The 25,867-nt window shown below is 44.8% G+C and overlaps 1 protein-coding gene across 14 annotated transcripts in view; it reads left to right on the top strand.

The window, feature by feature from the left end:
- dip2ca (disco-interacting protein 2 homolog Ca) overlaps positions 1–25,848 on the top strand; it is a 108,976-nt gene extending 83,128 nt beyond the window's left edge. For 4 of the 14 annotated variants that reach the window (XM_062482222.1, XM_062482216.1, XM_062482215.1 and 1 more), the window contains 27 exons: positions 1,009–1,118; positions 2,720–2,822; positions 2,984–3,048; positions 3,503–3,596; positions 3,886–4,005; positions 4,709–4,835; positions 5,531–5,670; positions 6,687–6,823; positions 7,302–7,510; positions 7,835–7,949; positions 8,473–8,674; positions 9,105–9,214; positions 13,081–13,161; positions 13,397–13,520; positions 14,035–14,156; positions 14,699–14,810; positions 15,066–15,175; positions 15,818–15,948; positions 17,018–17,186; positions 17,496–17,666; positions 19,272–19,301; positions 20,804–20,865; positions 21,900–21,957; positions 22,498–22,572; positions 22,868–23,042; positions 23,170–23,293; positions 23,508–25,848. In XM_062482222.1, coding sequence (XP_062338206.1) covers positions 1,009–1,118; positions 2,720–2,822; positions 2,984–3,048; positions 3,503–3,596; positions 3,886–4,005; positions 4,709–4,835; positions 5,531–5,670; positions 6,687–6,823; positions 7,302–7,510; positions 7,835–7,949; positions 8,473–8,674; positions 9,105–9,214; positions 13,081–13,161; positions 13,397–13,520; positions 14,035–14,156; positions 14,699–14,810; positions 15,066–15,175; positions 15,818–15,948; positions 17,018–17,186; positions 17,496–17,666; positions 19,272–19,301; positions 20,804–20,865; positions 21,900–21,957; positions 22,498–22,572; positions 22,868–23,042; positions 23,170–23,293; positions 23,508–23,760 — 3,329 coding nt within the window. In that variant the 3' untranslated portion in view covers positions 23,761–25,848. The remainder of the gene's footprint in view (positions 1–1,008; positions 1,119–2,719; positions 2,823–2,983; positions 3,049–3,502; positions 3,597–3,885; positions 4,006–4,708; positions 4,836–5,530; positions 5,671–6,686; positions 6,824–7,301; positions 7,511–7,834; positions 7,950–8,472; positions 8,675–9,104; positions 9,215–13,080; positions 13,162–13,396; positions 13,521–14,034; positions 14,157–14,698; positions 14,811–15,065; positions 15,176–15,817; positions 15,949–17,017; positions 17,187–17,495; positions 17,667–19,271; positions 19,302–20,803; positions 20,866–21,899; positions 21,958–22,497; positions 22,573–22,867; positions 23,043–23,169; positions 23,294–23,507) is intronic. The other 10 variants (XM_062482213.1, XM_062482225.1, XM_062482221.1 and 7 more) reach the window with 8 other exon arrangements.
- Positions 25,849–25,867: the final 19 nt, after the last annotated feature.

Here is a 25,867-nt window from a genome sequence, read left to right as displayed (position 1 = left end):
TGTACTCACCAGAGCACCGAAACCTATTTTCCATTTTGCAACACCACCTTCAACCCTCACAGGTCTTTAATACGTAAGAGAATGGGGAGATTTGCCAACACATCAAGCGCTAATGTAATGAGAAATCTGCTTTAAATGGAAAGTATCAACAGCAGCATTTATCTCTGCAGATGAACTCTATTTCCCTAATATACTCGTGTATCAGCAGTGATATAGACCAGGTTTTTAGCTTCATCTGGTCTTTGGGGATTTACCCCTTTCCTGTCAACAGAAGAGATGGGAAGCCTTATTGGAATGGAAGGCTGGGCAGAGGAAGGGGATTGAATAGGAGAGGGGGTTGGCTTCAGTACAGGAGAGTCTGACAGATTGTAGAGGATGTGTGGGATCAGTATGGCCCAGAGAGGGGGTGGGGTGAAGGATAGAGCAAGGAAAAGGGAAAAGGGGAGACATTAAACGGTGTAAACTGATAGGGAATGAGCAGGGACAGAGAGAAGAGAGAGCGACACAGCCCCTCTGAATAATGCCTGTGCATCATGGTCTATGGTGATGGTCATATAAATAGCAACATGACGCCAGTTATTTGCTAGCTATTCTTTTAGCAGAGATTGAGAGAGTGTTATTGTGTGTGTTTGTGTGTGTGTAAGAAGAACACTCATTAGAGGGGAGTGCTCATCTCATTGATCTTCCAAGCTTAATCGCCTCCCATTCAATAGCTTTCAACATTCAGCTGCTGCAGTAGTCTCCTCTCCTGTTGCACGTCTTACTGTCTTGTTAAAAGCCCAGTTGCTGGACAGACCTAGTGCATGACGAGTCATAGTTGGGACATTGAGGATAGTGTTTACCTCAAAAAACTAGAAAAAATTGACATAAACAATGTTGGCAAAACTGTCAAGTAATTACTTTGATTGTTAGTTTGGGCACTCTGGTATGCCCTGTTCTGGCATTCTTTCCTGTGGTTCTTTGGTTCATCATCCACTTGGACAAACTGTTGTTTTTCTGTCTGTCTAGGCTGGCCCAAGCTGCTGTGGTTTGTAACAGAGTCCAAACACTTATCCAAGCCTCCCAGAGACTGGTTCCCTCATATCAAAGATGCAAACAACGACACAGCCTACATCGAGGTAACATCACATCTCTGCAGCATGACGAGTGAACAGTGTGTGCATGCCATCACCTATTTTTGTTGTTGTTGCTACTTTTCAATTTTTGCATTGTGCTTGCTTGGCCAGGTCAAGGTCGACCAAGTCTAATCACATGACATTTAAACATTAGAGCATCTTAAAACGTTTTAAAGGATGTGGTTGCTGGTACAGTTCAGGGTGTTACACGTATCCAGCAGACACGGTCGTTTGTCCGGGGACAGTCTCCTCAGCGTCTTCAGAGTTTGTCCGGGGACAGTCTCCTCAGCCTCTTCAGAGTTTGTCCGGGGACAGTCTCCTCAGCCTCTTCAGAGTTTGTCCGGGGACAGTCTCCTCAGCCTCTTCAGAGTTTGTCCGGGGACAGTCTTGTCAGCCTCTTCAGAGTTTCACAGCATTTCTTGACAGCAGTGATGGATGGACATCTCTTTCTATTGATCCAGATGATTTATGTATCAAGAGTATGATAGGTGTTCCTCCTGCAACTCAACTTACTGTGTTGTCAGCCCATCAGTCTTGAGTAGCCGTATTACACACTCACCTATGCCCTTTAAACAGTTGTGTGTGTGCTGTCTCCCTGCAGGCATGTCCGTATGCACACTGCATTGTCCTGGTCGCTATTGTGTGTCATGGCCATGGGTTCTGCCGACCATTGTGTCCTAGTAATGGAACATTCTGTCTCCTTTTCCGTTGCAGACAGGTCAATGCGGTGATCTGGATGCGATTTGTTTAATTCATCTTCGTGTCCCTTTGCGTGTCAAGCTGTAATTGAACCTGAGGTTGCGTGCTTGATTGTGAAAGGATTAAAAGGATGGTGGGTGGAGGGGAACGGCGTAGAACAAAACGATGCAGACCTTTCTCTGACTGCAGGAACAGATCGTTCAAACACGGGTCTCTCCTGCTCCTTCTGTTCCTTCCATTTACAAAGTGAATTATGTACTGAAATTCTCCTGAAGGAAATCTAGGAAAGCAAAAACGGAATTGTTATTGAAACGTTTAGGGTGTTAGCTCTATTGTCTTATCCGAATAAAAAATGATGCCTACTCCTTCACTTCAGATGTAGTTAGTCCATTAGATCCTCTAAGACACATAGACTATAAAACATCTATTAAATGATTTTCTAATGATCAACTAACATAGGATATCTCTCCCTGTGTCCCTTCATTTCTGGCAGCAGACAGAAATCAATGTTAGAATCCATCTGGAGTGCTGATGCTCCTTCTTTCTCCATTAGGACCGAAGGAGATGTCATATTTATGTAATGATTCATCTTAGTGAACCACTGTGGGTGCCAGTCAGAAGAATGACCTGTGTTGGTTTCATGTTGGGTCTTAGTCTGACATTGATTTTGTTGTGGTTATGTATCAGGCTGGACAGGCAATCCAGACAGTCTCTGGGCTTTTATTCTGAAAAACCACTGGAAGTGTGAAAGATACCATAGGGAGACTGATGTGCGCTGGACCATGAGTTTCACGCAGCTTTGTTTAATCAACACTAACGTGTGTTTTTTTCACAAGAAATGCGAATTGAACATAATCTCTTGACCGTGGCGACCTAACCTGTTGCTGGAACCTGTCTCCCTGCAGTATAAGACGTGCAAGGACGGAAGTGTGCTGGGAGTCACGGTGATGAGGATAGCCCTACTCACACACTGTCAGGCCCTCACCCAGTCCTGTGGATATACTGAAGGTAGGCTAGAAGAAAACCTACTGCATACTGGCACTAAGGAAAGCGTTGTTTCGCATGGCCACGTACCAACATGGTTCATTTGTTGTGTCGCACTTTTATCTGTCTCTCTGTCTCCCTCTCTGTGTCTCCCTTTTGACCGTCTTATCTCTCTTTGTCTACAGCTGAGACCATAGTGAATGTATTAGACTTCAAGAAGGACGTGGGTTTGTGGCACGGCATTCTGACGGTGAGAGCAACACATCTCCTGGTTCCTGGTGTCCACAGTACACTGTCCTGCTATCCGACCTATAGCATCTAATGTAGTAATCTAACATGCTGCTGTATTCTTTATCTTGGTCAAAGTGGACCGATTGGCAGAATACTCTCTAAAGCATCCCTGACTGACAGTAGACATGCGCATTTTTTATTTACACAGGACGTGTATATCAGGTAGATGGGTGTGGGTATGGGTATAGCTCAGTAGCAGGGCGTTAGACTCCAGGCCAAGAGGTTCAAATCCCCCCTGAATGTTGCTTTGGATCAAAACATCTGCTAAATGTGTAAATTAATATTAGGTGATTTATTATGTTGAGTTTGAAGTCCCTTCACTACATCAGTGTTGGGTCAGTGTTGTGTGTGAGTGCTGGGACCCAGCCCTGGGACACAGCCCTCTACACAACCTGTTCTGTCTCCGCCTTCAGAGTGTGATGAACATGATGCATGTCATCAGCATACCGTACTCCCTGATGAAGGTCAACCCTCTCTCCTGGATCCAGAAAGTGTGCCAGTACAAAGGTACACAGTCAATCCTCACCTGACAGAAGCCCAAGTAGAAAAGTGCATCCTATCAAATTCACTTTCAAATGTGTTTCAGAGCACTTAACGTTAGTTGGAACGTATTCAATGTACACTTATGTTATAGTGTAAGTCATGTATTGTATTTGGACCAATTTTGCTATATGCAGTGTTAAGCTGCATCTGCGTGTCATTACAGCAGATGACGTATTGAAATGCAAACATCGTGTGTGCGGGGCGTGTGTCTGCGCTCAGTAACCGTGTGTGTGTGATGTTGTCTGTCCCTCAGCCAAGGTGGCGTGCGTCAAGTCCAGGGACATGCACTGGGCCTTGGTGGCTCACAGAGACCAGAGGGACATCAGCCTGTGCTCCCTGCGCATGCTGGTGGTGGCCGACGGCTCCAATCCCTGTAAGAACGCACACAACCTCTACACCACATTTACATTTAGTCATTTAGCAGACGCTCTTATCCAGAGCGACTTACAGTAAGTACAGGGACATTCCCCCCGAGGCAAGTAGGGTGAATTGCCTTGCCCAAGGACACAACGTCATTTTGCACAGCCGGGAATCCAACCGGCAACCTGATTAGTAGCCCGATTCCCTAACCGCTCAGCCATCTGACTCCTGCTGACACTGCTGCAGTCCATTCGTACACTACCTCTCTGCATCGCTAGGATACCGTCAAGCGAATAAAACAGCACCGGTTGTTCTTCAATTGATGCTCCCCTGAGGAAATGAGCTTCACAAAGAGAATCCACAATAAATAATGCCGTTGATTGTATATCGTGTGTCTGCTCGACACTGCCTGACAAGCCTGCAGAGCTAAAGAATTGGCTGGCCAACAAATCATCTGAACAGATCCAATTAAGGGCATGCAGCATCGATATGACAAACTCTGACCCTAGACCCTATAACTCAAAACCGTCTAACAGCATTGAATAATCCAAAACAACAATGTGATGAGTCATAAGGAAGTGGTTGTTGTCTGTTGGGTTCTATTCGCTCGTGAACACTGACTCGTGACTTGGCCAGAGAAAAGGTGAATGTCGGAAGAAGTTCTTTGCGTCGGTGCCGCACACAGCCAGTGAGACGAGACGTTCTCTCTCCATCAGGGTCGATCTCGTCGTGCGACGCCTTCCTCAACGTCTTCCAGAGCAAGGGCCTGAAGCCAGAGGTCATCTGTCCCTGCGCCAGCTCCCCAGAGGCGCTCACTGTGGCCATCAGGAGGTACACACACACGTGAGGATATGCACACACACACGCTCACACGCATGCCCATACACACGCGCTCAGATATAGGCATATGCCCATACAGAATCACCATACAACCCTTGGGGCTATTCACTTAACGTGTACAGTGCACGCATGCAAATACACGCAACTGTAATCCACATGTGGTTGGAACTATATTAACGTAGGTTGAAAGTTACACCGAAGGAACTCTGGAGTTTACTGTCTGGGTTGGAATCTTTACGTCCCATCTGGTTCATATTGTATGTCCACATCAAATAGCTGCTGCACACCAACGACGGCGGCGTTAATTCACTTCTATTCTGTCATTTGAGATTTTGCTCCCTGCCCTTGATTATGATGCTATAAAATGTTTACAGTGTGTGCGCCACACATATTCGCTAATATATGGCTCTTTGCCATCGCCATTATGTGCCAATTACATCACTTTTAGAGCAAGGCAGCTTCAAAACTCACAAATCTAATAAACAGGCCTGCCAATAAATTCTATGACCCGTCTTCTCCCTTTGCCCACACACGCACAAACACTAACACGAACCTAGTCCCATAACACTTCCATCCTAATGTTTTACAGCTCTATATCACCCTGTGGATGTTTTCCGCTCCTGCACCAGCCTCCAAATGGTTAATGACTAATGACTGGCATCCTATTGGTGGGTGTTATCTCCGGGGCTTGTTCATAGGCCGACAGATGACAGTAACCAGCCCCCAGGAAGAGGAGTGCTGTCCATGCAGGGTCTGAGTCACGGCGTCATCAGGGTCGACTCGGAGGAGAAGCTTTCCGTTCTGACGGTGCAGGATGTGGGCACAGTCATGCCAGGAGGTAAGAGGGCGCCAGAAACCCCCCCGACGTGCCCAGGACTGCACTATCCCTCTAAGCTAAAGGCCAAATTAGTTTATAACACAAGCCTTCAAGTTTAGGGGGGAGTTAGAAGAGAGAGCTACAGAATGTGCACAGATGCCCTGATGCCACCAGACACATGCATGTTAATTGGATTACGGCCAATTCAGATAGATGGATTGCTTCAATTAAATGTTCATATTCTCAGACACAGAAGAACAACAGTCTTCATTCAACAAGCATCACAAGATAATAATATTTTCTTATATCCTGTGAAAAACGGCTGCGTCAATCGGAGATCCCTCAGACCTCAATGAACACATGCATAGAAAACAGTAAGAGTATTATAGCTAAATCGTATTTTTCCGTCACACCACGTAAGTGAGTGAGTGAGTCATCGACCGACCGACTGACCGACCGACCGACTGACTGAAGGGGGTAGAGAAGCAGTTAGAGGTAAGTAGGCGAGTATGGAGAGCAGGGCTCAATCTCAGTGTCGTAGGAGACAGTGAGGGTACTGAGGTCCAGTGCATGTGTTTCCCAGATGACTGCGCATACTCCCACACCCCTGATCTACGAAACATAGACGTCATCTAAGAATATTAGAAAGCAATATGTTTATCTCTCCGACTCTGTCAGATCTAGACTAGTGTCTAGAGAGTGGGGCTAGGGTTTAGGAGTGGGCCACTGATTGGATGAAGTCATGAACTTCCAATCTGTGCTGTAATGAGGTATAGTTGACTTGAGAGGACCAAGGGGCCTCTTTCTCTCTCGCTCTCTCTCTCTTTCTCTCTCTTTCTCTCTTGCTCTCTCTCTCTTTCTCTCTCTTTCTCTCTTGCTCTCTCTCTCTCTCTCTCTCTCTTTCTCTCTTGCTCTCTCTCTTTCTCTCTCTCTCTCTCTTTCTCTTTAAACTCTTTAACCACAGTATACTCATAAACCTTTACTTGCCCCCCCGTTTCGCCCTCTCTCCTTCTCATTTTCTCTCTCTGTGTTCACAGCTCTCATGTGTGTAGTGAGACCAGAAGGGGTCCCACAGTTATGCAGAACTGATGAGATCGGGGAGATGTGTGTGTGTTCCATCGCCACGGGAACATCCTACTATGGCCTCTCAGGCATGACTAAGAACACTTTTGAGGTAAGAGTTGGACCTGAACAGCCTGTACCGGGCTACTTACTGATATTAAAGCACAACTTAGTCAAACAACACAGCAAATAGCCCTGTCCCAAATATGTTTACGTCTCACACTTTTGGTAGTCTTAGCTCTTTTATTGAATAAATGTTGAGTGGATGGGCCATGGAATGCTGATGAGGGACCAGCACGTGTAGTTTCTAGTTGGGAAATGGATCTTTCAGTTCCCTGTAATCCATTAGTGGAGCCCTAATGGATTGAAATTGCGCTGTAGTCAAAGCAATTATAAGGTTGCAGTTCATTCGGTTCCTCGTCACATTATTCTATTCTTTGGCTGCTTTAATCATTCTTTTCTGCACGTCCTTTTTTATAGATATTAATTTTGCACTCACTCATGTAACCACCTGTGCTGGTTGTGTGCGTGCTTGTATGTATGTTTATGTGTGGGTGTGTGTGTATGTGCGTTCATGTGTGTTACCCCAGGTCTTCCCCATGAACAGTAACGGGGCTCCCATCAGTGAGTACCCCTTCACCAGGACAGGCCTGCTGGGCTTTGTGGGCCCCGGGGGGCTGGCCTTCATCGCTGGGAAGATGGACGGCCTGATGGTGGTGGGGGGGCGCAGACACAACGCCGACGACATCGTGGCCACCGCCCTCGCCGTGGAGCCCATGAAGTTTGTCTACAGGGGAAGGTGGGTGGAGCTAGCGATGGGGGTCGTACTGGTTTGAGCAGTTTCCCTTGTTGGGGGGATTCCATCCCTGCATTCTGTATGTAGATAGGGATGAGTGGACATTGGCCAAATGCTAAGCTAAGAATGCTTCCATGTAGGATTAGTCAATTCTAATGCTTCGTGTGCTGCATGAATTTGAAGCCCAAATACACAGTGTTATGGATGCAAATACTAACAGTTCTGTAGTAACAGTAGTAACAGTACTACTAAGTATGTACTTCTTCAAATACTGTGTACTAAGGTGGCTCTCCTTCCTGTGTGTGTGTGTGTGTGTGCGGTTTCCAGGATAGCGGTGTTCTCCATCTCCGTGCTACACGATGAGAGGATAGTGGTGGTGGCCGAGCAGAGGCCCGACTCCACTGAAGAGGACAGTTTCCAGTGGATGAGCAGAGTACTGCAGGTACGCCACACACACACTTGCGTTTCTCATGTCCAAAATATGCTAGACACGACGCTATCAAAAACCATATGTGTGCAGACAGCGAGTCTGAGTCTCTCTCTCTGCACTCCCGTATCGTTCATATACAGTCACACGTCGTTATGGCGTGTTTTAGTGATGTGGTGCCTGAGATCTGGGCTCAGTATGGAGACTGTGGTTTTGCTGTAAAAACGGTCTGCAGCTGCGTAGTCCTATTAAAAACCTAATCATCTTTCATTTAATCTCCTCCTAATTCATGTGCATCTGAAATGCCTGTCTAGTTCTGTCCGTTCTCTCAAATCACATTCGGACCATCTTGAACACTTAAGAATACACGGCCCAAACAGATTACAGATGTCTCCACAGTGGATGAATCTCGTTAAAATCTTGTTATCTTCAAGTGTTGCTCCTGTGTTTAACTGATGAATAATTCAAGCTTTATTGATTTGTAGACTTGAAACAAAGGCTGTAAGATTCGGCTGTGTCTCTCTTCTTCGCTTCCCAGGCCATAGATGGCATTCACCAGGTGGGGGTCTACTGCCTGGCGCTGGTGCCGTCCAACACCTTGCCCAAGACTCCTCTGGGGGGTATCCACCTGTCCGAGACCAAGCAGCTCTTCCTGGAGGGCTCGCTGCACCCCTGTAACGTCCTCATGTGCCCCCACACCTGCGTCACCAACCTGCCCAAACCGCGGCAGAAACAGCCAGGTAAGAACCACCAGACCTGGACCCAGAACACACGCTCTGAACCCGGCCTTTCAGCTGAGGGAGGTGCTAGACATAAGACATATGACTGTGTTGCCTCCCAAATAGATCCTAATTTACTGGCCAGGTTTCTGTCTCGGGGCCGTTTCTCACTTCAGAGACACTCTGTCAAGAGTAGAAGCCATCCACTCGATTGGCCTATCCATCGATGGTGGTTTTTAACGCCGAACACAAGGTCAATCTCTATTCACCCTGTCACTGTAAATCTACTGGGGATTACAGAGGTGGAATTCACTGCACTCACATTGAGACTACATATATCATACAGCAGAGATACAGGATGTGTGTTTGTGTGTGTGTGTGTGTGTGTCTCCACGCGCCATTGTGTGTATGCTTGCTTGACTTAGTCACCCCTCTATGCTCCTGTCCACAGAGATTGGACCCGCCTCTGTGATGGTGGGGAACCTGGTCTCAGGGAAGCGTATAGCCCAGGCCAGCGGCCGGGACCTGGCTCAGATAGAAGACAATGACCAGGCAAGGAAGGTGTGTGTGCGGCTCTCCGAGGGCCTGGTTTTCATCTGCACACCCTCCATACGAACATTCACCAGACCCATCTGCCTCCATCCAACCATTCACTCCCATGTGACCTCTTCAAATGGGGGTTTTAAGTTCGACCACAGTTCAACCTCATTCACCTTCTTAAGTTTCTTGCCATCGTTTCTACCGCTGAAAGCTTAGAGGATCTACTGCATTACATTCATCATTTCATGCTGTCCTCTTACAGTATATTGTACGGATTCAATACCATAGTATAGAGCTGGGATCCAGTCGGACATTTTGTTTGAGAACAACTTTGACTCTATTTCATCCCTAAGTGGCAATTGAAAGGCTGAACACGTCTCGGGAGCAGTAGACATATTTTCTTACAAGACTAATTGTGGAACAGAGGTTTTAAAAGCATAACCGAGACTGCATTAAGATATTTAGTATGCATGTAGCAAGGACATTAGCTTACCCTATGGTCATTTCCATTCAGAGACACAAGTCTGAAAGGCTGTCTTCATTTTAAGATCCTAATAATAGGGTGTGTTCAGTGTACCAGGGTTTCCTCTGGTGGGCTGCTGTAGGTGCTGTGGACTCCCATTCCCAGCAGGCGGTGGTTCTCTGGTGGTTCTACTAGGCCTCCAGTTTCCTGTTTGTATTAATTCTTGTATATTTTCCAAGATTGTGAAGTAGAACATGGGTCAGTTTCTCAAGACATGGTAACAGGTGAAGACTATTAAGGGAGCTGCCCAAAAGTTTTTTTGCACCAAAGTCACTTGTACTCTATGGACAATCAGTGGGCTTACTGTCGGACCATTTCTGACTCAAGATGATCATGATTCTACACAGATGTATTGTACCGTTTTTCTACAAGTAGAAGCTTTGTACTTATATATGTTTTCGATTCATATCTTGATCTCGAGGGAAATCAAACCCAACACAGCTCTCCTGGCCAATGGACTGCATTGTCAATATCGAACAGGAAGGAAGTTTATGTGGTTTGTCACGTTGAAGATGTGATCCTGCACTCGCCCTACTTTCACCACGGTTCTGGGGTGGAAAGTAATTACTGTTAAAGGGACGTGGTGAGTGCCTGAGAGGGAGGGGGAGAGAGAGATTGAGAAAAAGAGAGAGAGAGAGGTAGTCAGAAAGCGTAGGGCTGAAATGATTGATTTTCCTTTTTCTCCCATGATGAGAAATCTCATCAATGCCTCAGTGAGATGGCCGTGTGGGGCCAGTCTGTGTTCTAATGCAAAGTGACAGAACAGGGGAGAGCGGCGACGACAGCACAGGGACACTTGTGATTGGTGCTTTCCCCTGGAGATAGGCCGGTCGGTTGGCTGTGTGTTTATCTGGGTTGGTTTGGAGTCCACGGCATCAGGCTGTTTTGATGTGTAATCCAGTCGCCTCAGGGAATCCACCCTCACAACTCGATGGCTTTGTTTTTTTTGTTTTTTACCTTACAGTCAACTGAACTGACTTCGACTGTTGATTTTTGTACCTATTGTGGTGACACTGTCATCATAACAATCGGGTGGCGTTATCGTCACCACGGCCATCTTCATCATGACCATTGTCATCATCCTCACTAACCCTTATTGACACTCTCTTCGTGTTCCTTCATCTGAAAATCAGGCCCTCTGTGTGAATGGATGCTACTCTCTCTCTCTCTCTCTCTCTCTCTCTCTCTCTCTCTCTCTCTCTCTCTCTCTCTCTCTCTCTCTGTCTCTCTCTCTCTATGTGTTTATTATCAAGGAGCCTCTGAGGTAGCAGCATATAACTAATGCTTTTGTCTGATTCAACTGGGCGTTTTGAGTATAGACCGAGTATGCCATATTTGTATGATATTATTTCATTTATTTAGGAAGGCGTGTGTGTTGCTTTGAATATGGATGAATAGATTCCTCTTGACATTCACTGTGCTGTTGTGTTCTGCCCGCTTCTTTTGTTACCTAGTTGATGCCAAGCAATGCCCATGAATGTCTTACTGTGAGGCCAATGATTGCTGCTCCAGCATATTTTAACAAAATCAAATGTCTTGAGCTTTTATTTACCACAGTAATATTACAAAAATGTTGATGAAAACATCTCATCTTGTGCAGGTGGTTGTATTCTTATATTACGGTGCAAGATAAGGATTTTGAAAGCAACAACGTATACCATTGAGCTCCATTTCTTACAGTTGAATGAGAATCTTGCACCCCTTACATATGGATAAGACTCCCCTCTGTGCCTACTCCTATCTGATAGATGAAATCTGTAGTCACACAGACACAGCACAATGCCAGTTAGAAGAGGCTTTGTGTTAGCTCTTAGCGCTTAGCAATGCCATGTAAGGGCTAAGCAGTTAGCACTGTTCTGGACTGGACTCAAACTCTTAGTGTTAGAATGTTACTTGTAGTTTTGTAAAGGACCCAGGCTCTGTAGCCTAGTGCTGATCCAAACTCTGCTGAGCTTAGGGGATTATTCTCAGAGGAGACAGGGGATCTCGACACGCTTCAGCCATATCTGTCTTTCTCCTGTCACCGCCCTGATCAAACTGGGCCCCTTGACTCATTCATCCATATTTTGGGCCTAATGTATGGGGATGAGGCCTGGGGACCAGAAACACTAACAGTACATCGGTTTTACAATATACTGACTCGATGATAGGAGGAATACAGCAGGCTTTCAGATGAGTGATCATTTCCTCAAGACAATTATTCTTGGAATGTGTTTCACTCAAATTTGGAAGCGTTGACAGGGTGCTGTTTCATTCAGAATAACGGTTGTTCTCATAGTGGCCATGACATGTTGACAGAAATCAAGTAAGCAGGAAAAGTGATCATATTTTGTCCTTGGTGGACTGAATGGGGGCAAATGTTTGCATAATATGTGTAATAATAACAACTATTTAATACTAGGCTCCTATGAGTTGTTTTAAAGGGCAGACAGAGAGAGAGAGTTCTGTAGAATTGGAAAGGAAATATTAAATGACTATGTTTCAACACCCCAACATCTGTCCTTAATAGCCGGAGGGCCTGGTTTTAAACCAGGCCCGTCAACAGCTGTCGCTTCTGCTGCATTCCTTCACAAAAGGCCAAGGTAGTAGTTGTTGGCACTTCCTGCTCAGTGCGGCATGGCACATTATCTCCTGCTGTGGTTTCCAACAGTATCTGTAGCCACTAGCCACCGAAGCAGCCATGATGGAATCAAACTTTGCAGGCTCAATTTATCACTGTAATAGCATGTCCGAAGACAAGTTCTAGAACCCCACCAAACTGTCCTCCTGGAGAACAAAACAGAGTTTGCAGTGAATTATACTCCCCACTATTTACCCCATGCCAGCCTCCGAGGGTGAAACCTTGAAAAATTCATAAGAAGAGAGACGCTTGGCTCTCCTCCCTAATTCCTCACACCCACACGCTCGCTCTCTCTTTCACTCTGTCACATTCTTTGGGAGGAAAATCTTTTATGCGTGTATGACCCTTTTTCCATATTTCTCTTTCTCATTCAATTTTTCGATCTCTCTCACTTATTCCGTAATAGGTAAATGAATCAGTTCCCCAGGCTTTCATTTGAGTTTTAGTCAGATATATATTATGAACATTGAGCTAGAGCTCATCTTTAGAACTCATCTTTTACCCTAGAAGGTACATTCAAACATGTATCCTTTTCTAGTTTCACAGCTGTCGACATGTGTCCTTTACTAGTTTTACTGATGTTTTCACTAGCTACATTGCTAGAATGTAGAGGATATCATTCTCTCTCTCCTCTCACATGATTGTCAGTGTGTACGAAAGGAGCACAGGAGGAGATATGTGTACATTCAGCATGTGTGGCCATCAAGCCAAATGCTTATTTCTCTCCTCTTTTGTATATTTTAGTTCCTCTTCCTCTCCGAAGTCTTACAATGGAGAGCACAGACCACTCCAGAGCATGTGCTTTACACACTGCTAAACTCAAGGGTAAGGCTGTTTATAGAACGATCGCTCCCATATGGCTCACTGTTTGTTTTGTGTTGTACCTGTGAGAAAGACCTTGGACATAAGTGTTTTTATCAGTGCTTTCTTGCGCTATCCTCTGTCAAATATACATTTGGTTGATGGATGTTTTTAGTTTTTTTGGTTGTTTTTTTGGAGTCCAGAAATAAAATCCCTAAATACGTTGGTAACTATTTCTGTTTTGTGTTTTTCCGTAAAGGGGACGATAGCCAGTTCGCTGACATGCGTCCAGTTGCACAAGAGAGCAGAGAAGATAGCTGCCATGCTGGCTGAGCGAGGACACCTGCAGGACGGAGATCACGTTGCACTTGTCTACCCTCCTGGTGAGAGCTGGGAGGAGGCTGGAGGACCTGGGGACATGGGCTGGGGCCAGGAGGGCTGGAGACATGATGGATTCAGGGATGGGCTTGGGGGCAGGGGGGGGTCACGGGGAATGGGGACTGGAAGGATTTGGTCCATCGTTTTTTTGAAGAAAGGTAGAATTCTAACGTGGAGCTCCATCAATATTTGGACCAGGACCAAAGAGCAATGCCAGCGAGCCTTAGGACCCTAATGAAAAGACTCAGTCAAGCAGGACAAATTCCTGACAAGGCTGATTGCCTGAAAGAGCTATTCAATTAAATCCTCACCAGCCGCTCAATATTTAAGCATCACCGTTTTGTGTGTTTCTGTCCGTGTGTGTGCTGCACGCGTGTGCGTGCGTGTGTGGGCCTACCTGTGTACGAGGTGTGCATGTTTGAAACCTTTATTCAAGCACATGACTAATGTATTCTCTCTCTTTCTGTCTTTCCGTCTCTCTTCTTCTCCCTCCCTCCTCCCTGGGTGTCCTTTGCGCAGGGATCGACCTGATCGCGGCGTTCTACGGGTGTCTGTACGCAGGCTGTGTGCCGATCACGGTGCGCCCTCCACACCCACAGAACATCGCCACCACTCTGCCCACGGTGAAGATGATCGTGGAGGTACGTTTGGAACCTGGATTATTTGCATGCACAAAATAATCCATGTTTTTCCCTTAGTCCAAAAAAGACAATATCCTTATATAGCTGTTAGATAGCTGTGGCAAGAGGCCATGTGTCACTAACTGCGGGAACATTTAAATGCATATTCGGAATGTGCCGTACACATGTCCAAACAATTCTCCTAAAACCCAAATGATATTGGCAAATCCTACATCTCTTCATTGAAAAATGCTACATTTCGGATGAAGGCCTAATGCTATTGTGCCCTTAGACCAGTAGTTAGTCGAGGTGAAGCTTGAAGAGGTACTGTATTTCTTGAGACCTGCTTAAAGGACCGTAGGGATGGAAAGATGCGTAGTTCAATGTGGAGGTCATTCCACCACTGTGGAGCATAGAAGGAGAAGCCAGGCCAGTAAGGAGTACATGATTATTAAAGGATAGGAGGATACAATAGTGGAATAAACATTTCTAAAACGGTGTGTGTGTTTACACAGGAAGTGTACTGTATATCAGGATGCATGTGTGTGTGTTCTCATCCGCAGGTGAGCCGCTCGGCATGTGTGATGACCTCCCAGGTGATCTGCAAACTGCTGAGGTCCAAGGAGGCGTCAGCCGCAGTGGATGTGCGGTCCTGGCCTCCGGTCCTCGACACAGGTACTAGTACTACTACACACACCACTAAACACACACACACAGGTACTACAGTACTACTACACACACCACTAACCACACAGGTACTACAGTACTACTACACACACAGGCACTACTACTACTACACACACCAGTAACACACACCTGGACTCAGGTGCCTCTCTACACACACCATACCAACATACATAATGAAGGGCCGCAGCAGTAGTGTGTCCTTTATCGTACAGTAATTCAATCGTTACCCCCTCTCATCTCTAGATGATTTGCCAAAGAAGAAGCCCCCTCTGTTGTACAAGCCCTCTAACCCAGACACCCTGGCCTACCTGGACTTCAGTGTGTCCACGACAGGGATGCTCGCTGGAGTAAAGGTACACGCTTACACACGCACGCACACACACACAACCAAACCCGGGTCTGATCTTCACGCTGCACATGACAACAGCATTTCCCCTCTTTGAACTGAGGGGTAGTCGACTCACAGGTGACATTTGAAAAACCTTTAAGCCCATATTGATCTCCCTCTCTGTCTTGGTGGCAGCTCCACACAGAATGGGCCGGTCTCTTCAGTGTACAGTGCCCTCTGTAAGAGCTTATTTCTCTCACTGGCGCCAGGGCCCCAGCGCCATACAAGGACAGCCACTGTTCACACTTAATCTTTCCATGTAAAAGCCATTGTCTGCCAAGTTAGACTCTGTAAGCAAATCCAGTGGAGGGGGGGGGGGGAAGCAGCTTCTTGCAAAGATTAATCTTTCATCAGTCGATGAAAGGAGCATTTTACGATCCGTGTCCCTCTGAGTAGGAAAAGGCTCCCTTGATTTGCGAGTTTTGTTAGCGAGCTGTAATCTTTTAGCGAGAGGAGATGGACTGTTGTTCATAAATCCCTTAACGCTCTGATGTACGCACGCACACTTGCACACACGCAGCACAAGCGCTCACTGCACTGGGATTTCTCTGTCTTCCTCACCTGTTGGTCTCTAACCTGTATGCTGTCTCTTGACTTCCTGGTGTAGATGTCCCACACTGCTACTAGTGCCTTCTGCCGTTCTATCAAGCTGCAGTGTGAGCTGTACCCCTCCCGCGAGGTGGCCATCTGCCTGGACCCCTACTGTGGTCTAGGCTTCGTCCTCTGGTGCCTTTGCAGGTAGGAGACCATTGCGGCTGTTAACATATTGCACTGTACACACACACAAACACACACTTTAGCAGACATTTATGACAGTTTATGTACAGTTAGCCTCATAGCCTGAGGTTCAACAGAGATGACATGCATATAAACTGGAGAAAGAGAGTTCAAGGGGAAAGGAGAGGAAGGAATGAGAGATGGAAGTCAGAGAGAAGGAGGAGAGCGAAGCAGAGAGGGTTGACTGTTCCACGGATTCAACATCATCTGCTCTGCTTTACTCGTTATACAGCTCCGCAGTTCCGTTCTCCTCTTAGGCTTTCAGTCTTTCTTTCTTCTCTTGTTTTGCTTTTTCCCCCTCACCCATCTCTGTTCCTTAAAATCTCTCTCCCTCTTCTGCCCCCTCACTCTCTTCTTCTCTCCCTCCCTCCCTCCTCCTGTCTAATTGTCTCCCTAGTGGGGTGGGCTCATGCATGGGCAGCGCTCCACTCCTCACATCTCCCTATGGTAATATCACAGCGGGGTGCTGTCCAAGATCCAGTCCCCTAGCAGCAGAACAAAGATGTTTTGCGTGCGCGTGTCTCTCAGATTTGGAGGTAGCGACTGATCCCAGTGCAAAACAACCCCTAGCCTCCTTCCCACTGCTTACCATGCACTTCAGAGCTTGGTTAGACAGTGAGGAAACAGTGTTCGGCTCTGTGAAGAACAGAGCTCCTGAACCCATCAGAAGAAAATAGTCCACATCATAGTCACAGTCACAAGTCCATTTTGTTTTTCTTGCTGGCATTGTTTGTGAGGTGGACTTCTTGCCTCTTTCAAAAGCATTCCATAGTCTCATAGTGGGTATTTTTGTATGTAGATATATTTTGTGCTAATGTATTTCTCTTGTGATGGAATATGTGCATCAGATAGTTTTGAACTCACTAACTATGATCATCTCTCCTATCTCGTGTGTACTCAGTTTCTCCCCCTCTCCTCTCTAGTATGTACTCATTTTCTCCACCTCTCCTCTCTAGTATGTACTCAGTTTCTCCACCTCTCCACCTCTCCTATCTTGTGTGTACTCAGTTTCTCCACCTCTACTCCCTAGTGTGTACTCTGGCCACCAGTCCATCCTGATCCCTCCATCAGAGCTGGAGGTGAATCCTGCCTTGTGGCTGCTGGCTGTCAGCCAGTACAAGGTCAGGGACACCTTCTGCTCCTACTCTGTCATGGAGCTCTGCACCAAGGGCCTGGGCCTCCAGACCGAGTCCCTCAAGGTACCTTAGCCCAGCTGACACACCACGGAAGCACATGACCAACCAGGGAAATCTGCTACAGCACTGCAAGCACACATTCTACCTGTCTATCACAGTATACACCTACTGTATCAAAACAGAAAGTCCCAACACATAGCATATTTTATAACTTATCCTAACTGTATATTATACTCTATAGTAAAGGATAGTAGGAACATTTGTCTTAAGACAGTATTTAGTGGTTGCGATGTCAATCCAGCCTCTGAACACTCCAAGACGTCTGTAATAATAACTTGGATCCTCTGGATGTGGTGCTCCTCCCTGGTGCAGTCGCGAGGCCTGGACCTGTCGCGGGTGAGGACGTGCGTTGTGGTGGCAGAGGAACGACCCAGGATAGCGCTCACCCAGTCCTTCTCCAAGCTCTTTAAAGACCTGGGCCTGCACCCCAGAGCTGTCAGCACATCCTTCGGCTGCCGAGTCAACCTGGCCATCTGCCTGCAGGTCGGTACAACCTCCTTCTCTTCCTCCTCTTCCTCCCCTCCTCCTCTGTCCTTTTATTAGGATATCCGTTAGCAGCAGCTAGTCCTCCTGGGGCCCAACGTACAAACAAACTGTTCTAGAACTTTCCTTTTCTCTCTCCCTCTCTCTGTTCATTTCTCTGAAACGTGGTATCTCCATCAGTGGACATCCTGTCTTTCTTGTGCGCAACACGTGATGTTTTTTTGGTCTAATATCAAACTGAGGTGGTTTTTGAGGAATGTTTTGTAGCGTCATGCGTAGCACAGCTGTTCTTCTTAAGATAAGAGTTAAGAGTACATGTTGGAATACATGTTTTTTATTGTCTCAAGATGAAATACTGTACAAAGTAATCATTTTTGGTGAATGAGTTGGTGGATAATCTGTGCGAGCCAAACAGTAGGGATTTTCTGTTTTTGTGTTGAGAGACCTTCTCAACCCCAAAAACGGTCATTCATTGTTACACACCCTGAATGGGATATCTTGTCAAGTTGGTTGTTTTTGGTTAGAGTTCAGTCCTGCAGTTTGTGTTTATGCTAATCCTGGCTAGAATGGGAGATATTCTTTACTTTCCAAATCCTCTTGGCATACATAGGGGAAACAATATGAGGACACAGAAAGAATAGACTATATATAGTAACTTAACCCTTGTGTTATCTTCGGGTCATTCTGACCCATCAGTCATTGTGACCCACCGTCGTATTGCAACAACTTTACCGCATACAAAAACAAAATGAAGCATTTTATTTTAACCGTCAGGCTGTCTCAGACCCCCCACATTGCAAAGGTTAAAAGAAAATTATTTTTATTTGTTTTTGTATTGGGTAAAATTGGGTAAACACAACGATGGTTCGTTATGAACCTTTGGGTCATGTGACCCGAAGGCAGCACAAGGGTTAACATGACACGCACACAAACACACACACATAATATATTAAGATACACAGCCCTTTAGAGTTTATCTCTCATTAGGCATTGCAAAATGCTATGTCATGCTTTTATTTTGGGCTGCTCATTCATTTGCTTGAAACTATGATTTGCAGTTTAACTTTAATCCGTTGATTACATTTGTTTGTAGTAATTTATTAATAATTAATTATGGTTCTATTCTTAAAACTCTCCTAAAACCTGATTCAGGTGTTTCATAATAATGCCAATTGAATGCATCTAAAATAAATTGTATTTTAGAGTAAACGTGTTGAAAATGCTTGCTTTAACTCTTTAACATGGATACATTTCTTTCCTTAAAATTTTATTTTAGATCCTGTACTCATGATCTTTAACCATTTTATATTTTTTAAGATGACTAATTATTTTATCAAGTCTAATTGCTTAATGACTAATGTAATTTGCTAACGTTCACTATTGGCTAAAGATGATCATTTATAACCCATATTGGTTACAAAACTGCTTTTCAGCTTTTGGTTTGCCATTTCTAGATTTGACATTTTTGACCCTCCCCCCCTTCTACTTCTCTGGTTTTTGCATAATCTCACCTACATATCTCATACTTGGTTTTGTCTCCGCCCCATTTCTTCTCCCGATCTCTCCTTTCCTCCTCCTCCTCCTCCTCTTCTGCTGCCGCTATAGCCTCACAGGCTGGGGAAGCTTGCTGACCAGGTAAAGGACTTTCACCTTCCCTCATCCCTCCTCCTCATCTGGCCTCAGCATAGGGCAGGGTGTTGTTAGAGCAGGTTAGAGGTAGGTTAGGCTGGGGACAATAGCAAAGGGTATGCCATGTCTACTTCAAGATTTGAAAACAAAAAACATAAGCGTTGTTTTTCACAAAAACAAATGCCTATTTTCAGTTTTGCTTGTAAAGTCTCAGAATAGTGAGAGATAGGCAGATACACTGGATTGAGTCACTTGATGGTTGATTGGTGATGATGCGTAATCAGATTATATACGAATGTATATTAAAATATACAGTAGAGTACATAAGGTTCTGTAGTATAGTGATAGCCTGAGATTATTCCTTATCGCACGATAGGAAATAGTATAGGATCTCAACTGTGTAGACTAAGTCTGTTAACATAGTTTGACCTGTGTTTTGTCTGGTGCCTTGTGTTCCAGTGTCTGGTATTGGAACCAGGCTGGCATTAGTAGCTCTCTCTCTCTCCAGAGGAGGGGAGAGGGAGGGCTGTTTCAATCTAGCATGTGTAGCTCTATGTCACTCCCTCGAGGATTGGCGGCTGATTCAATCTAGCATGTGTAGCTCTATGTCTGTCTGAGGTGGTGGGCTCTGCTACTACCCCTGCTCTTCTTTGAATTCGTCATGCTCAGTCATGGCTGCACTGTAACCTGTCTGAGGAAGAGGGGGGTGAACGGAGGGGGGGAGGCTGGCGTTGGATTGGGAGGCTGCTCTGTGCTCTCTCTTTCTGTCTCTTTTTCTTCTGTTTGTTTGACTAAATAGAATGATATATAATACAAAGAGAAGACACGCACACACCTTCACAAACACACACGGGTCAAGTTGGTGCCCGTGTTCTTCATCTACTGGGTTGACGTCTGACTTTGTCCAATGCTGTTAAAAATAAAGGCCACATCATCTGCTATTGGTGCACTGAGGGGGAGTGGGGGTGGGGAGGATGCAGTACAGCAGTTCTGATTAAAACCCTTTCTGATTCTGATGTGTATTCTGTCACTTGTTTATATTCCCTTCGTTCACCATGTTCACGTTGTCCTCCATCTTCTCATCTAGTCATTCTGTTTTCTTTCTCCCACAGTATATTCCACTTACCCACCTTTTCCCAAACACCCCCCCAAAACCTTTTTTGTGTGGCTTATAGTTTTGCATGTCAATCTGTTATCTGATGTTGTTTTTGGGGTGCACATCTCCATTGGCTTTTGGTTGGGATCTGAGTTGGACCCCCCTCGTTGTTCTTCTAATACTCCCAGCTTCCTCCTCGTTCCTCCCACCACCCTGCAACCTCCATGTTGCTGCCGAGCCTCTCTCACTCATGTCAGTGTCGGCTCTCTAAGCTTCCATTCGCACCCGGTGTGAACTGAAAGCTTCTCTGTGAGCACTAACATGCTAGTAGTAGCTTGTAGCGTCTGTGATGCTAGCGGCAGGACACATGATGCCACTGTGACCTGAACCCTTGTCTGTGTTCCCTCTGCAGGGTACCTCAGGACCTGACCCCACGACCGTGTTTGTTGACATGAGGGCACTACGGCACGACAGGTATGTACGCTGACACCCTGCAAACCCCTCATGTGCATCCATTAGCCATGTGATATGATATGTCATTGCAACACTTTAAGGTTACATGAACCTTAATCACTAACACTTAATACCATTTATATACATTAATTCCTATGTACCCATATGTTACCATGGGTATTGCTATGTAGTTACATGGTACTCGATGTAACCTTGATGTAAAGTGTTGCTGAAAATAGTAATAGTTATCCTGCCAGTCTTTATACCTAGATCCTAACAAGATTACTTCCAACTAAGACATTTAGCAAATATGCATCCGGACTTTCCCCAGATCTGGTTTTACATTTGTAGTAGCCTTTGTCATCAGAAGCAAAAGGAGAAACAAGAAGAAACAATCATCTTGTCAAAATTGCTCTCAAACCAAAGAACATCTTCATCCATGACAGCTTGGCTTAAAGGAGTACATTATCCTGCCAGCCCCTCGTCCTCACAAACATTTCCCGGGGAATTTGCCTAAAAGCTACAAAAGTTGGAGCCAGACACATTCCTCGCGGTACCAAAATAGTTCAGATGGAAAAAGTTCTGTTGTGTAGCCTCAAGCGCTGTGTCTGGGTTTCAGAATAGATCCAGCAGGTCGTAGAGGTGGCCTAACCCATGCTGTCAGTAGCCAGCCGCAGGGACATAGTGTCTCTCTCCCTAACAACAGGCCAGTAGTAAAGGATTCTTTAGATTCTTTGACCAGACAGACTGCAAGCCAGTAACAATGAGAAGATGGGTCAACCCTGGCCAACTGGAGGTTACGAGCTGGCTGGGAGCTGGTATTACTCTAGTGCCCACCAAAACTGGCTTTAGTATATTAACATTCCCTACACTGCAGTGTGTAGTTATTTTGTCTGACATTATGAAAACATTGGAGGGGTTTAAACATAGATATAGTATATAACAATGATGGTTAATGGCTATAGAAGACAGTATGCTGGCGACTGCAGAACTTCCAAGACAGATAGTAATAGTTTAGCGCTGCAGTCTTTTAAATCCCTGTCTCTTTTTTACAGGGTTCGACTGGTAGAGAGAGGGTCACCACACAGTTTACCTCTGATGGAATCTGGGAAGGTGAGTCTACTCTTTAGCTATGACTACCGATAAATATAGGAGCAAAACAAAGTTGGTCTCAATGAAGTATCCCTACTTTCACTGACTCACACTAATTATTGCACTGTAAAATAAAATGTGCTATTGTTTAACTACTTTTAAACATACACCCCTATTTTATCAAATCTTTTTACTGAACAACTGAGAGCTGAAACTGTAAAATCAACCAGTGGTATTCTGAATTGTGGGTTTTCCATGGTAGCCAATACCCCGCTCCCCAACTGAGATAGTATCAGCGAGTGCTAATTGTACTCCAGCTTTTCCAGTTGGTTCAGAGATCAAAATCTGCTAGTGACACAATAACAGGGGTCTGTTATGGTTCACAACATGATATCATTATACCCTGGTTAGAGACAAAGAAATGGAGAGGGAGTGGGCCACTTCAGCTCAAGCCTGGGTGGGAAATCAGTTTCAGAAATGGCCTCTCATGGAGAGAGAGAGAGTGGAATGGAGATGATGATGATGAGAGGGAAGATAATTGCCTGCTTCCTAATGTTTCAGATTCTACCTGGGGTTCGAATCATCATTGCCAACCCGGAGACCAAGGGACCACTGGGGGACTCGCATCTAGGGGAGGTCTGTCTGCCCTCTCAGAACTAATCACTCTACATTAACAATGGCTGTGTAATTGGATCATTAAAGGCATGTTTATTGAAAATAGCCTTATTACAGTGAACAGGATAAATGTAAAAAAAAAAAAAAAAAGTCAGATTATCAGGTTAAGGTTAGGTAAGTACTTCTGTGATCGCACTTCAGAGTCCTTCGAATTCACCTGAATTCCATCTCTCCGAACACGTTTTGCCTCTGCTAACCGATTCGCGAATGAACGTGGTGAGCTAAGTGGACCCGCTCTCTGTCCGCTCTGCCACAGATCTGGGTGCACAGTGGCCACAACGCCAGCGGCTACTTCACCGTGTACGGCGACGAGGCCCTGCAGTCGGACCACTTCAACTCCCGCCTGAGCTTCGGAGACACGCATTCCCTCTGGGCCCGCACTGGCTACCTGGGCTTCCTCAGGAGGACGGAGCTGACCGATGCCAGCGGAGGTGAGAGAGCAGCGGGGGGCTGCGATGATGCGTACTCACTCTATACCACGCGACAGCAAACAATGAGAGGGGAAACGCCCCCCACTGATTTGATGCTCCCGTGACGTTGATGTGCACGTGCCCACAGAGAGGCACGACGCCCTGTACGTGGTGGGGGCGCTGGACGAGGCCATGGAGCTGAGAGGGATGAGGTACCACCCCATCGACATCGAGACCTCCGTCATCAGGACGCACAAGAGCATCACAGAATGGTGAGGCTCCGTTTATATGTTACAGTTGAACGTGTTGAACAGATTCAGGCTAGGTTCACCCACTAACAAAGTACATATAGGAAAATATCCTAATGCAGGTTCCTTATTATAAAAAATTTAACAGCAAATGGCATTCTTGTATTCTTAAGCCATGCCTTAAAGCGGAATTTATTACCACAAGTGTTAGAGAATTGTGCAAACAATGTTGTTTCAGCGCTGTGTTCACATGGACCAACCTGCTGGTTGTGGTGGTGGAGCTGGACGGCTCGGAGCAGGAGGCCCTGGACTTGGTGCCCCTGGTCACCAACGTGGTCCTGGAGGAGCATTACCTCATCGTTGGGGTGGTGGTGGTGGTCGACATTGGCGTTATCCCCATCAACTCCCGTGGAGAGAAACAGAGGATGCACCTACGGGACGGATTCTTGGCCGACCAGCTGGACCCTATATACGTGGCCTATAACATGTAGCCCGGCCTTAGACAATGTCTTGAAGTACTTGGCTTGGTGTACATACATACTGCAATGCAAAGGAACCCTGGTCTGGTTAAAGATTCAGATATAAGATGAAGGACTGCTGGTGTGAAGTGGACTGTTAAAGTCTAATTTGAATGACAACACCACCAAGAACTAGCAAGACCGAGAGACTGTGTAGTGTTGTATGAGATTCGGATGGAATTTTATAAATGGGGTTGTGGAGAATCCAAGTCCAGTGCAAATTCTTGTTTATTGCTTTCAAAGTAAGTGTGGCTACATATATATTTTCATGTTACGTTTTGCGAAAGTCTAACATTTTTTTATATGCCCTCTAAGAGGTTGGGGTATTTTGAAAATATTTACAAACTGTGGCAAATGGTATTTTACGTTTACCTTTTTTATGATACAAATCGTGGCTGAGTACTGGCCTGTTTTTTATATAACATTTGTCCATAAATTAGGATGAGGTACAATATGTTGCTTTCTGTTTGCTTTTTAATTTGTACAATTGTTACGTTTAAATTCTGTGCTAACATTTCCTTTTTGATCATGTTTTTCCCATCTCCAAGGGAGTTAGTTCGCCATCAACCTTTAATTCTGTTACGTTAATATCATTATACTGAAAGAAAACAGTACATGATTTCACAACATGTAAGTATGTACAAAAACTGATTTAATTTATTTTGTTCTCTATAGAAGTAAAAGAGTGAAGACATTTAAGAATGTTTTACTCTTGAATATTTGCTAATATAAAAAACTAAGCATTGTATTATCTTATCTTGAGTGAGTAGTATCACATCAAGTATATGAAATATGAATATATAAATATAGATCTATATTAAAGAAGACATTCACCAATGAAAACTTTTGAAATGCAGTACTTTTCACTTGCATGGTGTTTGGTGTTGTAGACAAAAGTTATTGCGCTGTTTGAATGAGATGGACATAAACAGTCCTATGTGCACAAAGTTCATCCATCATCTTCAAAGGATAAAAAGCAAATGTGTGTATGTTCGTACACTTCTGGTGTGAATGATGAATACTGTATGGAAATGTCCTAGGGTGTGTATCACTAGTTTTTGGAAATAGCAGGTTGGAAATGGTCACCAGAATTGTAAATATAAAGTTGTCCTCAATATTTTTACATTGAAAAAGTAATCAGGGCTCATATACTGATGTCACAGGAAAACGACCGAAAAGGAACAAAAAAATAAACCACCCTTTAAAAGAATAAACAAACTGTCACAAGGCTTGGTGAGAACTTAAATCTGTGGGAATCAAGAGGAGGTTTTATTTCATGATTAAATATGTTGCAAATTCAAAATGTTAGCATTATTAAAAGCACTTTCTACAGTTTTTTTTTTTATTGGCAAATTATCCTTATTTTAATAATGTAATCTGAGTTGACATCAGTCTTTCAAATAAATATTTCAATGATTTTTAATATAAAAAGGCTTGTTTTGTTTTTGCAGGTGGGTAGAACTAGGTAGAAATCCTCAATATGTAAACAGGGGGTCAGATGGCTGAGCGGTTAGGGAATCGGGATATTAATCAGAAGGTTGCTGGTTTGATTCCTGGCCATGCAAATTACGTTGTGTCCTTGGGCAAGGCACTTCACCCTACTTGCCTCGGGGGAATGTCCCTGTACTTACTGTAAGTCGCTCTGGATAAGAGTGCCTGTTAAATGACAAAATGTAAACTGTTTTTGAGGATTCATCTTTTGTATCAGGCCTGTGCACAATTTACTGGCATGACATTTGTTAGAAAATTTGGTTGTATCATTTATTGTAAAATATAAAGGATTATTTAAAAGTAAAGCATTTTATACAAGCATAACATAATGTAGTCATGTGTCAGCCTCAAGGTGTGTGTAAATAAGTACTGAGATGATGTCAGTATTGCACATTTGCTGACATTGTGTCATGCATTTTACAGAATTGTCTCAGAAACATTGTATCTTGTTAATGTGTGTAATTATTGGAAGACATGGTCACTTGCATTAAAGAGGGATGGATATGAGTAACTTGAAAAATAAAATCTGGACACAGAATTATCCAATGAATCTACCCACAAGAAAATCAAAAAGTACAGTTGAGTGAAA

The sequence above is a fragment of the Osmerus eperlanus genome, chromosome 16 (assembly GCF_963692335.1).
Source record: "Osmerus eperlanus chromosome 16, fOsmEpe2.1, whole genome shotgun sequence".
NCBI classification, from domain to species: domain Eukaryota; kingdom Metazoa; phylum Chordata; class Actinopteri; order Osmeriformes; family Osmeridae; genus Osmerus; species Osmerus eperlanus.
Note: the sequence above shows the minus strand (reverse complement) of the source record. Positions and strands in the feature narration are given on the sequence as shown.